Source organism: Fusarium poae, chromosome 4 (genome assembly GCF_019609905.1).
Source record: "Fusarium poae strain DAOMC 252244 chromosome 4, whole genome shotgun sequence".
NCBI classification, from domain to species: Eukaryota; Fungi; Ascomycota; class Sordariomycetes; order Hypocreales; family Nectriaceae; genus Fusarium; species Fusarium poae.
In genome coordinates this window covers 5,015,787-5,028,858 of record NC_058402.1, presented here as the reverse complement: position 1 = coordinate 5,028,858, position 13,072 = coordinate 5,015,787, and the positions used below count along the sequence as shown (strand labels likewise).

General features: G+C 49.4%; 3 protein-coding genes across 3 annotated transcripts; 1 reads left to right on the top strand and 2 right to left on the bottom strand.

Annotated features, from left to right (window-relative positions):
* Window positions 1–285: 285 nt before the first annotated feature.
* Window positions 286–4,807, bottom strand: FPOAC1_011737 (uncharacterized protein; the record flags this gene model as incomplete). The annotated part of the gene is made up of 4 exons (XM_044856104.1): window positions 286–3,372; window positions 3,421–4,246; window positions 4,298–4,651; window positions 4,716–4,807. 4 exons carry the CDS (start codon window positions 4,805–4,807, stop codon window positions 286–288), a joined length of 4,359 nt encoding a protein of 1,452 aa, XP_044703417.1.
* An 873-nt stretch (window positions 4,808–5,680) lies between these two features.
* FPOAC1_011736 (uncharacterized protein) lies at window positions 5,681–9,626 on the top strand (the record flags this gene model as incomplete). Its single annotated transcript, XM_044856103.1, has 6 exons — window positions 5,681–5,710; window positions 5,769–5,818; window positions 5,880–6,199; window positions 6,255–8,153; window positions 8,203–9,323; window positions 9,384–9,626. 6 exons carry the CDS (start codon window positions 5,681–5,683, stop codon window positions 9,624–9,626), a joined length of 3,663 nt encoding a protein of 1,220 aa, XP_044703416.1.
* A 382-nt stretch (window positions 9,627–10,008) lies between these two features.
* Window positions 10,009–10,878, bottom strand: FPOAC1_011735 (uncharacterized protein; the record flags this gene model as incomplete). Its single annotated transcript, XM_044856102.1, has 2 exons — window positions 10,009–10,281; window positions 10,339–10,878. The coding sequence occupies 2 exons, from the start codon at window positions 10,876–10,878 to the stop codon at window positions 10,009–10,011; spliced, it is 813 nt and encodes a 270-aa protein (XP_044703415.1).
* Window positions 10,879–13,072: the final 2,194 nt, after the last annotated feature.

Below are 13,072 nucleotides of genomic sequence, written 5' to 3'. Positions count from 1 at the left end.
CATACCACATCGCTAGACTAAATAAAAGGGGCGTTGGCAAAATAAAATACGCATCCTGGTAGGCAATCTGGTGGGTAACAGAAAAGTTGGCCTCCTAAGTCTTGGGGTACAAAAATAAGTAGTCTGAGAACTATGTAGTACGGTATTAGCTGGCCTAGTAATTTCATCCCTTATGCCTCATATTGAGAACTATGTGCAATGCATAATACTGTATGGATGAGAGAGAGCCACCAAGTTATATAAAATGTGAAATCTCTCGCGACTAGAGCACGAGTACTTTATAGTCTAGAGCTCATCCTTTGCATGTGCTCTATTCTCCGATTCTCTGCTTTCATTGTTTTCGTTCTTACCCGCAACACCCTTACGCCGTCGATCGAGGGCCGCAATCTCATTGTCGTAAACAGTCCACTCCGGGACCTGACGCTTTGCACGATCGAGCTTTGGCTCCTTGGTTTGAGGATTGTTGCAAAGGTCGATAGTGCGTGCCCCAGTCAAACTCTCATCGCTGCACCAGGTTTCGCACCAGAGCCACTCCTGAGGAAGACTGTGGATTGGAATGGCGAACTGCATATTATTTGGGAGATCTTGATCCAGGTTAGACAAGCTGTTGGGGTCAGCTGAAAGTGTGTGGTACTGTTGTCGAAGGCGATCTCCTGCTGCTAGCTGGCGGAAGCGGTTAAGGTCGACAACGTAGAGCGCCGAAATATGGTATGGTAGTCCGCGAAGATAATTCGCCCAGTAACCTTGCTTCCAGAATCTGAAGCCTTCCATTTCTGTACGTGAGTCGCACATGGGCGTGAAACCATATGGTGCGCCTTCAAGATCATGGTTCACAAGGTCGATCATGTCGGTCCGAACAATTTGATCCGCGTCAACAAAGATGACTTTGTCCAGGGAGAGAGGAAACAATACATCAAGGAATAGGATCTTGTATCCCCATATCTCGCGCTGCTTTTCCTTTTGTTGACGAAGCCAGTGAGGCCATTTGTAGGTAACCATCTCGTACTTAAACCCGTACTCAGCTGCCATATGAGGGATGAATTCTTTGAACGATGGGGAGAGGAACTGCTCAATGAACCAGAACTTGACTGTATGTTTGGTATTCCGCATAACTGAAACCATCATGATGTTGAGCATGCGTTCATACAAGTGGCCGCTAGCAACGCTAAAGATGTTGATTTCAGCATGTTCTTGAGCTGAGATTTCCTTGGACGATTTGGCGCCTCCAAGGAGACTTTCCGCAAACTTGAGACCTTTGGCAACAATGCCATCCCTCTCATTATCGGGCGACTCGAGAACATCAGCCTCTTCCATTCCGGGCTTGCGATTTAGCCGTGGGTATAAGGTTGTACCCTTGAAGTCCATGAGTGCAATATCTGTGCCTTCGTCTCCAGGTACAGGAGCATAGCCCTGGGCGCCAGCACTCTCAATAGTGAAGATCTTTGAGCTGCGGCCTTCCTTGAGTCGGATGCTATAGAATCCGGGATTGGCCTTGAACTGGAAGTACCCGAGGTTAGCCATAACAATGGTATCTGTTATAAGAGGATCGTTTTCGGTTGTCAACGCCAATTGCGCACCCCTTGGAGCACCCCGCTTGCCATCTCTCGAGTGGCCTTCAATGAGAACGTTCTCTAATTCGTAAACCACATCGATATCTGTCTTGACAGAGCTAAGCTTAATGTTGTCTAAATCCTGGATGGAATCTTTGGCAGCCACCAGCCAAGCAGGAGGGACGTCCATGCCTGCTGTCAATAGTACTTCTGAAGGAAGGCCCTTGAAAGTAGCCTTGGGGCTGTTAACGTGACCAAAATCGTCAAAGGATGGCGTGGAATCAAGCACGTAGCGGAAGAATCGCTTAATGGGGAGTTCCCCTGTCAATTCCTTTGGATTCATGAAGAGCTTCAGGTATATACCATCAAGTTCTGACAGGACCTTGAGGATAGGAGCCCATCTCTGTCCTTGTTCACTAGTGGGATTGACGAGACCAACGATATGGACGCTCGCAGTTTCCGGTTTGCCGACCTCAATACAGCTGTGCTTTGAATTCCAAGTGCTATAGAGGGTACTTCGTATCGATGGGGCGGACTCAAATATACCCTGAGGAAGGTCCGAGATAGTAGAAAGCGCCGTGATGGAGGTGAGCTTCGCAGCAGCAATGGGATCGGACAATTTATCCGTGAAGCCGAGTTCTTTGATCGCGGCATAAACGGGAAGGATCCTATTGCGTCGTTCAAATTCCAAAAGCTGCTCCAGGTCGTCATCTTTGAAAGACACACTAGATGGTAAGGGACCGACGAATCGACCATTGAGGAGCAAACCCTTTGTTCCAGGTTGAATGTTGGAAGTAGACAGAAAGTTAGCTAGAGCGGCACCAAACCCGTCGTCTTCCGCTGTCCATGATGCTTCGAGCACAGCCTTCAGATCGTCCTTGCACCTCATCCCTGCAAGTTTAACCTCGCTGAGCTTGAATGCACCGTTGATGGCATGGGCATTTGAAGTTGAAGAAGGATTGTGAACAAGATCAAGCCGGGCTCCCTGGTTGTTGCGTTTGAACTCAAGAGCAGTAAGCAGGAGATCTTGCCCATCGTCAGTGTTGAGATCGGCAATGACGGTGAGTACCGTCCAGTCTTCTTTGGCACTCTCAGCAGCGGCAGGCAAGACAGCTATTCTACCAAATAGCCCCGCATGGTCTGTGTAGAGCTTGTTGACATCCAGGACACGAAGAGTCTTGTCGTCATCAGGGAAGATATAGGCATTTCTCTTTGAAAGAGCAATGTTAAGAAAGAGATCTGAAACGGGTGCCTCCTCATTAATGTGCCCAAAGTACACAGCTTTCTGGATTGTCTGCTGATCCTCAGTCAACCGCTGGCCCATTACCTGCACCCAATTCTTTTCGCGTGGGATAGCCATGCCATTAACGAGAATTGGGCGCACAGCGGTGTCGGCGTTGAGGCGACTTGCCCAGGCCTGGCCTGCCTTAATTCTCTGCACGTAAGACTCGGCCTCAAGAACTTCGCTCAAGGTCATCTTAGTCTTTGTTGGCAGCAGTTCTCGTCCATCGATGGCTTTGGCGAACGACCTCTTATCCGCCGCACCCTCGGGGCCCTCTTCGCTCTCTTGTAGATAAGTAATTAGAGATTCAAAGCCATAAGTTTCCATCAAATGATAGACAACCTTGGCTTGAGCGATAGAGGCAGGAGTGGTGGCTAAAGGAACAATACCGAATCTTATAGTGATCCCGCGTTGCATGAACTGGGCTAACTGCCCAAAAGCTCTCCCATCTTCAAGGTTGGTAAAATCGACGGGTGCAACAACATGGAAGAGGTTGAGGGCGACCTGTGGAAGCTGACCTGGATATGCGCGCTGGAGGAGCTATACGATAGTTAGCGATGCAGCTTCAGGGACCAAACTCTTACGTACAGCAGTCAAATCGCTGGGGAACTTTTGATATCGGGCATCATTCTCAAGGTCGTTGAGCCACATGACAGCTTTCCCATCCTCCAGCCGATCAGTCCAGTCAAATCTTGGAGGTTCATCATCAGATTTAGAACTGGCAATCTCGGAATGACCCAAGAGTGAGACAGCCTGTTGGCCATCGAGGCCAAGTTCGCGTACACCATCGATAAGTTTGCGCTCACGCCGAATCATTTCTATGAGTGTGAACGGTTCAATCTGGCGCTCAATGAGCTGAACGCCGTTCATCCAAAGGAAGTTGATTCCACTAGGGACACCAGCTGCCGTGTTTTTCTCTTGTTCCTCGGCGAACCCTTGAGTAACCTCGTGGGAGGCAATGGACGCTGAGAACTTGGGAAAGTCTTGTGTCGATTTTACCAAAGCATCGAGGGGGTTATCGCTCTTGAGGATGAAAGACGCAGTCTTGAGACCCAGAGATGCAAGCTCAGAAGACGAAAGAGGCTTCAGGTCAGCAACCTCCTCATTAGTGTCAAGATCAACATCTGCCATAACAGGTTGTCTTTGGGCCTCATGGCCTGGTTCACGATCATCGATTACGATGTAATCAGTCCGCTTCAGATCCAATTTAACACCGTAGCCGCTCACAGGCAAGGAAGAGTTGGAAGCACCAGGGCTTCGACGGTACCGCAGTCTGTAGGAGAGACCACCCTGCTTTGCAGCTTGGGAGAGGGTATCATGGAATGGACCAAAAGAGGTGTGCGTAGGATCAGCATAAAGGATGGCATCCTTTCCGCGTCCCAGAACACGATCAAATGGTAGCACTTTTGCTTGTCTGTTTCATGTCAGAAACGGAGGATGGGTATGTGGTAAGCACCAAACGTACTTGGAGTCTACTTCGCCCTCGACAGCTGCGGCGAGCCCCGGAGAACAATATTTTTGGTTGTCAATCAAAGCCCAGCTCTGGCAGTCATCAGCAGCATCTATTTGAGATGCTGGGTTTACAGCTGTACTGTAATATTGGTAATGCGCTTCAATACGCGGTGCGGCAGCCCGTAGGGAAAGAGATAGCTTGAAGGTAGAAAGGGCATCGGGTGTGATGATATGGCTATCTTCCTGAAGAACTTGGAGGAACTGATGGTAGAGCTCTGCGTCTGAATTGGCTGATGCAAAATGGCCACTGGCAATTTTATCAAGAAGTGGGAAATACGCAGTCGAGTTTTCCCCAGCAGCTGTCTCACTACAAGGCGTTAGTTAGAGCTAATCCGCGAACGGTTCAGGAGAAAGAAACATTGTAAGCTTACAGAAGCTCAAGCAGATACGGCCCGCGAGGGAAGGCAGCGTGCATGCCCACATTAACTGAAGGGGAAGCAGACGTAGCCGTGGCAGCCAACATGGCTACGGCCATGTATTGTGAGAGACACGGCATTTTTGCAGCTTATGCCAGACGATGCATGTAGTCGCCTTTGGCCGTTGATTATGGCAGCTTAAGAGCTTCGCTGCTCACGATGGAGGGGCAGAGGACAGCTCTCAATAGCTCGGATATGGATTGACACTGGAATCATGTAATAATGGTAAAGTCTTCAATCTGGAGCCAATCTGTGGAATTGGATACCCACAGGCTGGTTTCTACGTGCGACAAGTCTCAACTGCCAGCAACAATAGACTACCTACTGGGCACAAGAATAGGTTAATAGGTTAGTAGGTAAAGAAGACTGACTACTCAGAATCGGACAGCGTCACTTAAACCAAGAGCTGCTTGGATTAGGTTTAGCGCAAATGGACGTTGATAGACTCCTTTTATCTATCTAGTAGTTACGTGGCAGAACCATGCATTTCTGGGCAGCCACATTCAGGGAGCTGGTCCCCGATTTTCCTTCACTTTTGGAACACCTGGCCCCTCTACATCGGGCGAACAATGTTCCATGATTCACAGTGGCCTTGCACCACTGAGATCCACTTGTACTCCCCCAGCATGATAGGATAGCCCACATTGAGCATCGTGTTCAATTGCCCAAGCCTAGGAAGGAGTTCGTTTCGTAGGCCAGCATTCAACTACGACATTTCCCTCTCTTCCTTACAACTTCTGTATTCCTCACCTCGCCTCGCTTTTCTTTTGCCGTGCTGTGCCGTGCTGGTCAACTTGCCTCCGACTCTTGCGATCCAGCCAAAAGCAAGCCGAACAGCTGTTTCCATCAACCGCTTCCTAGGCGTCTTGAATTGTTCCACCCCTTAATGCTCGAAGCTGCGGCTTCACGTCTCCGCCATAATGCAATCCTCCCCGGGAATGTTGACCAAGGTATGGAGATATGATGACCATACATCTTGACAGGACTGACAGTGTTCCTTTTGCGCAGTTCGAGTCCAAGTCCTCGAGAGCTAAAGGCATTGCCTTTCACCCAAAGAGGTTCGTTATTCGACGTCGCTAAACCGCATCGCAAGCTCCGAAGCTGACAAGTTTACATCAGACCATGGATCCTCGTTTCACTGCACTCTTCCACCATCCAGCTCTGGGATTATCGAATGGGAACTCTGATTGATCGCTTTGAAGAGCACGATGGTCCCGTCCGCGGCGTGGACTTTCACAAGACGCAGCCGCTTTTTGTTTCTGGTGGTGACGACTACAAGATTAAAGTCTGGTCTTACCAGACCAGGCGTTGCCTTTTTACCCTCAACGGCCATCTCGACTACGTCCGAACCGTCTTCTTCCACCATGAGCTTCCGTGGATTTTGTCAGCATCCGATGACCAGACCATTCGGATATGGAACTGGCAGAACAGGTCGCTGAGTATGTTGAAACGGCAACCCTGGCCTGGCTGATAACAATGCTGATTTTTCTTTAGTTTGCACTATGACCGGCCATAACCATTATGCAATGTGTGCTCAATTTCACCCCAAGGAAGACCTCGTTGTATCTGCATCGCTCGATCAGTCCGTCCGTGTTTGGGATATCTCCGGCCTCCGAAAGAAGCACTCTGCGCCTACCTCGATGTCCTTCGAGGACCAGATGGCACGCGCCAACCAGAACCAGACCGACATGTTTGGCAACACTGACGCCGTTGTCAAGTTCGTTCTAGAAGGTCACGACCGTGGTGTAAATTGGGTCGCTTTCCATCCCACTATGCCCCTTATTGTTAGCGCTGGCGACGATCGTCTGGTAAAGTTATGGCGTATGAGCGAGACTAAAGCTTGGGAAGTCGATACATGCCGAGGTCACTTCCAGAATGCGTCAGGATGTCTCTTCCACCCGCATCAGGATCTGATTCTGTCTGCTGGAGAGGACAAGACCATTCGCGTCTGGGATTTGAACAAGAGAACTGCTGTCCAATCGTTTAAGCGAGAGAACGACCGCTTCTGGGTTATCGCAGCCCATCCTGAAATCAATCTTTTTGCTGCTGGTCACGATAATGGTGTTATGGTTTTCAAGCTGGAGCGAGAGCGCCCTGCGTCCGCTGTGCACCAGAATCTTCTCTTTTACGTCACTAAGGAGAAGCACGTCAGGTCTTATGATTTTCAAAAGAACATCGAGAGCCCTACACTCCTCTCGCTCAAGAAGCTTGGCAGTGCCTGGGTCGCGCCCCGAACTTTGTCCTTTAACCCTGCGGAGCGATCGATCCTGGTCACGTCCCCAGCTGATGGAGGCTCTTACGAATTGGTTAACCTGCCCAAAGACGGTTCCGGTGCGATCGAGCCCGCTGAGTCTAAACGAGGTGCTGGCAGCTCTGCCATTTTCGTCGCCCGTAACAGATTTGCTGTTCTAAACACTGCCAACCAGACCATTGACATAAAGGATCTCTCCAACAACACAACCCGATCCTTCAAGCCCCCTACCGGCACTACCGATATTTATTTTGGAGGTACCGGTAACCTCTTGATCATCACTCCCACTGCTGTCCACCTTTATGATATTCAGCAGAAGAAGAGTACTGCCGAGCTTGCTGTGAACGGTGTTAAATATGTTGTTTGGTCCAATGACGGACTTTACGCCGCTCTCCTCAGCAAGCACAATGTTACTATTGTGTCGAAGGCTCTTGAGCAGGTCAGTACTCTGCACGAGACCATTCGTATCAAGAGCGCTACTTGGGATGATGCAGGCGTTTTGCTATACTCTACTCTTAACCATGTCAAGTACACTCTTCTGAACGGCGATAACGGTATTGTCCGAACCCTTGACCAGACCGTTTATCTGGTCAAGGTCAAGGGCCGCAACGTGTACTGCCTTGACAGAGCCGCAAAGCCTCGCATCCTTCAAATTGACCCTACAGAATACCGATTCAAGCTGGCTCTGGTCAAGCGGAACTATGAGGAAATGCTTCACATTATTCGAAACTCCAGTCTTGTTGGTCAATCTATCATTTCCTACCTGCAGAAGAAGGGATACCCCGAAATCGCCCTCCAATTCGTCCAAGACCCCACCACTCGGTTTGATCTTGCTGTTGAATGCGGTAACCTCGATGTCGCCGTTGAGATGGCCAAGGAACTTGACAAGCCCAAATTCTGGACCCGTCTTAGTACAGAAGCACTGGCACACGGCAACCATCAGGTTGTTGAGATGTGTTACCAAAAGCTCAAACAATTTGACAAGCTGTCTTTCTTATACCTTGCCACCGGTGACCGTGCAAAGCTTGCCCGTATGGCCAAGATTGCAGAGCACCGTGGTGACTTCACGTCACGATTCCAGAACGCTGTTTACCTCGGAGAGGTCGAGGACCGTATTCAGATGTTTAAGGAGATTGACCTTTGTAGGTACCTCTATTGTTTCTTTTAATGACCGCTGCTGACTTATTCTAGACCCTCTTGCCTACATGACCGCCAAGTCGCATGGTCTTGAGGAAGAATGCCAGTCTATCCTGGAGGCTACTGGCCTTACAGAGGAGGATCTTTCTCTGCCCGCTCTAGGAAGCCCCTTATCCCCCACTGCACCTATTGTTCCCACCTTCAAGGCATCTTGGCCTACCAAGGCTACCTCACAGTCATTCTTTGAGAAGGCTCTCCTTGGCCAGGTTGAAGGTCTATCTTTGGAAGATGAGCCCGCTGTTGCCAACACGGGCTTTGAGGACGCAATGGACATTGATTCGGCTACCAAGCGTAACGGTACTCTGATTGATGACGATGACGAGGATGTTGCCGGCTGGGACATGGGAGATGACGATGTCCCCGAGGCTGACAGCGACTTTGTCAACGTTGAGAGTGTTGATGCAGGCGGTTCTGCCAGCAGCGAGGCCGATATGTGGGCGCGAAACTCGCCACTGGCCGTCGATCACGTTGCCGGAGGCTCCTTTGAAACTGCTATGCAGCTTCTTAACCGCCAGGTCGGCGCTGTTGATTTTTCGCCTCTCAAATCACGTTTCTTGGAAGTCTACTCATCCTCCAAGACTTTCCTACCTGCTTCAGAGGGGCTCCCACCTCTGGTAAACTATGTGCGCAGGACTCTAGATGAGACTGATCCACGAAAGGTTCTGCCTATCATTCCCCGAGATCTCGAGCACCTTGCCTCCAACGACCTCCAAGCAGGTTACGATTCCATGAAGGCCAATAAACTGGAAGCTGGTATTGGCATCTTTAAGGGCATCCTGCACTCCATTCTCGTCAATGCTGTTTCAAGCGAAGATGAGGTTTCCGAGGCCAAGAAGCTCATTACCTCGGCCAGCGAATACGCTGTTGCCATGAGTATTGAGCTTTCGAGGAGGCAACTCGGCTCTCCTGACGTCGTAGCCAAGGACTCAGAGAAGCTTCAAAGAAGTTTGGAACTATCGGCCTACTTCACCATCCCCAAAATCGAGGTGCCTCACCGTCAGCTTGCTCTGCTGAGCGCCATGCAATTGGCCATTCGAAACAAAAACTACAATTCCGCCTTGAGCTTTGCCAATCGCATCATTGCCAATGGAGGTGCAACCAAGATTGTAGAAAACGTAAGTTATCCCACGGCTGGAGATCGTCAGTTTGCTTCATTTACTAATTGGCTTCTATAGGCGAAGAAGACAAAGGCTCAATGCGAGCGCAACCCTAATGATGCCATTGAGATTGAGTTCGACCAGTTCGCCGAGTTTGATGTGTGCGCCGCCAGCCATACACCCATCTACAGCGGTACTGCGTACGAGGAGTGTGCCTTTGATGGCTCCAAGTACCACTCCAAGTACAAAGGCACTGTGTGCCGCGTGTGCGAAGTTTGTGAGATTGGCAAGCATGGAAGCGGCTTGAAGCTGTTCGCTTAAGCTCGCAGAACATAGTCAAAGATTTAATGATGAAAGTGGGCAGCTGGGATAAGGAGTTTCGAGTCAACGATGCATGAAAAGAGCCGGTTAGAAGAGGCGAAGGGTCTCGGGCTCAAAAAAAGGTTGAACTTGGACGACTGGCTGATAGAAAGATGACAATGGAGTCATGTTTTTGTAGTTGCAACTTAGCCTGATTATATATGCGCAGAGCACAAGATCACGGAATCACGCTTTCAAGAAATGTATTTGATGCATGTTTTTGGGGACTCGCCTGAAAGACGAGGTCGTCGAGTTAAAATTAATCGTACAACAATGCTCTGTTTCTCTCTACTTGTCTATGTCTCCGTATTCTCTTTGTGGTGCTGCTGTCGGAGCACACCCATTAAACAATTGTCTCGAGCTCTCGGGCATAACCCAGAGCATTCTCTATCACCATCTGGCTCATGTCCTTGTTCTGGTCACCATTCTCACCTTCAGCAGCATCAGGGAAGTAAATGTGGCCATCGCGAACAATCCAGCCACGGTGGCGAGCAAAGGAAATAACGTCGCCTTCGGAATCCAGGAAGAGGAGGGACTTTGTAGAGCTAATAGGCAAGCTAGGATACGCGCGCTCGCTGCTGGAAGCAATCTCGGAACGAATCTGGTTCTTGAGGATCTACAATGAGGTCAGTATTGGCTGGCAGGAAGACTAGGAATGACATGGGCTGCTTACCTCAGAAAATACGCTGTACTCGTCGCAAGGAACCTCGCTGCTTTTCATGGCCTTCCACACCCGGTCGTAGGATCCTTCCATCAACCATCTCTCCAGGCGGATAGGATAGCCCAGGTATCGATCGCTCTCGACGTCACCGCCACCTCCCTCACGGTTCTCCAAGCTCTCAAGCTCAGTGTGGAACTCAGCATATCGACCCTGTGTCAAGAGAAGAAGCAAGCTCAGACCAGTAACCTTGTTACGCTCGAGAAGGTTGGGTGGGAGAACGGAGGCGGGCAGCTCGTAGAAGGGCTGGAGTTGCTGGACGTAGCGGGTGAAGGCTTCGGGGTTGCGAGCGCGAATGGCAAATAAGGCGCCCTGCTCGTAGGTCTCACGGGCGAGAGGAAGGAGTTGCGTGGGGGTCGAAGGAGAGGGCGTCAGGGCGTTGAGCTTGAGCAGAGCAAGCTTGGCCTTTGAGAGGAGGGCGTTGGCATCAGTGTAGCTCATGGAGGGGGAATGCTTGAGCTGAGAGATGATCTGGGAGAGATTGCGCTCGGCCATGGTGGGCGACGGGTTGTAAGTGTGTATTCCAGAGTATCGAAAGTATGAGTGAGCAGTGAGGGGGTGACTAGAGAGTTGTCGTGGTGAAGATACGATTAATGGAGTGTTATTTGTGGTTGAGTGTGGTGTTGATGATGATATCCATTCAAGCTTCAGCAGGCTGCATCCAGTGACGCGAGGCCACGGCACATGCCTGTGGTTGGTGCTAGTTGCTACCTAGGTAGGTATGCTTGCAGGGATGATCCGGATAAAGGATGGTCCGGGATAATCACATTTCGTGATAAATGTGAACGCTGAACGCGGTCGTTTGAAACAACTTTCAAGCATGGGAAGGTTAGTTAATAAACGCCCTAACTATTAAGATGATGTTTTCCCGAATATATGATACTATTCTGAACTGCGATAATGAGTTTTCCAGGGGGCACTATGGAGATAAGGTACCGAACGAAATTGCCGCGAAATCGGGTGGTATTTATTCCATAAATGTCCGGCACTGGAGATGCTTGTTCTCAAATTGTACTGTAGTAAAATTACAGATGGTGTTTGGGGTTTCTCAACTCTACCTACCTCTAGCTTTGGTTTACAAGACTGTCGCTGATAGTACGTATCCATATCACAATAATTTACACATATTCGTGTCACCGTTGACATGTTTCGTGACTTTGCAGAGGCCCTGTGTTTGTGTGCGTGTAACTCTTCTATACCCCGACGTACAACAAACTTACAACCCTCCAATTACTAACCTTCTCACCAGCTTCCAAAATGGACAGTCCCCATATTCCATCATTCTAGTCTAACGCAAGCGCCACCCATTGGATAGTTAGACATGAACGAAAATAGCAATTGAGGCTGTGGCTGAGCGGTATCGCCATGTACTTTGGCTCAGCTAGGAGAACTCAACAAGGTTTTGGGGCGAAAGGCAAAGAGATATTCATCCAGCTGACAGTTAGAGGCCGGACTGACTGCACAGGAATTAAGAAGCGTCATACTAGGGTGAGCCATCGTAATCAACCTCGTTATATAATTATCACTACCACCCATTGGCATGATCTCGAGAATTGCTTCAACCTCGAAATTCGACGAGGTAAAGTGGGTTAAGAAAAGGCTGTGAAGTTGATTGGCACTTATTACTGTGCTGGTGTTGAGCTCCGGTTCCCTTGCGAACTATTTTGTATACAGTTTATTCTTTGGAAGGTATAAATAGGTGGTAGGTACCTACTAGGTATGTACATAAGATGTCTATGTGAGGTTGATCAATGAGGGAGATACAGAGACATGATATGGAAGCGGGGATCTTTCTTGTGGCACCCACCTTCTACTACCTATGTACCTATCTAAGCGGGCTCACGGGCTCACTTGGGTCAGTGGCAAGAGCCATCTGACGTCGAATAGGTACCTAGGTATTCTGGTAGGTCTTATTGAACTTTGAAGACTCATGAAACCCCTTTCTGTTTACAACCTGTTCTGTCTCGCTTCCCACGTACATATCACTCAGTAGGCACCTTAGTAAGTAACTGAGCTGCCTGTGCATTACCCCTCCATACATACGTCAAATCGTCGATCCATCAATCTGACAACCCAAAAACCGGCGTTCCATATTTCACCTTGACGCCGTTACGAAAGGGTCTGGAGCAAGATCCCTGCTGCGAATCCATAATCGCAACATTGCGAATTACCACACACGCTATTCCTTGCTCACCCTCAAGGGATTAGAGCACTTGGTAGATCAGAACATAAGGGGTGGATTAGTAAGTCGATTTTTGCTATTCTAAACTACCTACCTACATTAGTAGGTAGATTCCTAGGTGATTCATCGTTAGTACCTAGTTTGAAGCTTTATCACAAATCATTGCTGCGACTTACAATAAGACAACACCAGCCTCGCTCGCATTCCCCACGTACATCTGTCGCGCATCTGTTTTCTGCCCCGCCCGCCATCTCCCAACCGCCCGCCCACCTTCTAAGCAGGGTTCCTCATGCCGGCTAGTGATTGTGGTGTCACAGTTACAGCTATATAGCTCCAAGCAGGCTCTGATTAAAGTACATACTGGAGCCTTGAACTGACGAATACATAACGAACCCTCCAGACCTCAGCCAGCATCCTCTTTTCCTTGCCATCGGCCTGCTTGTTGCTGTCTTTTTCTAGACTCTGTCCGCTCGGCCGCAACGTATTTCGTCACCTACAGTTCCAGCC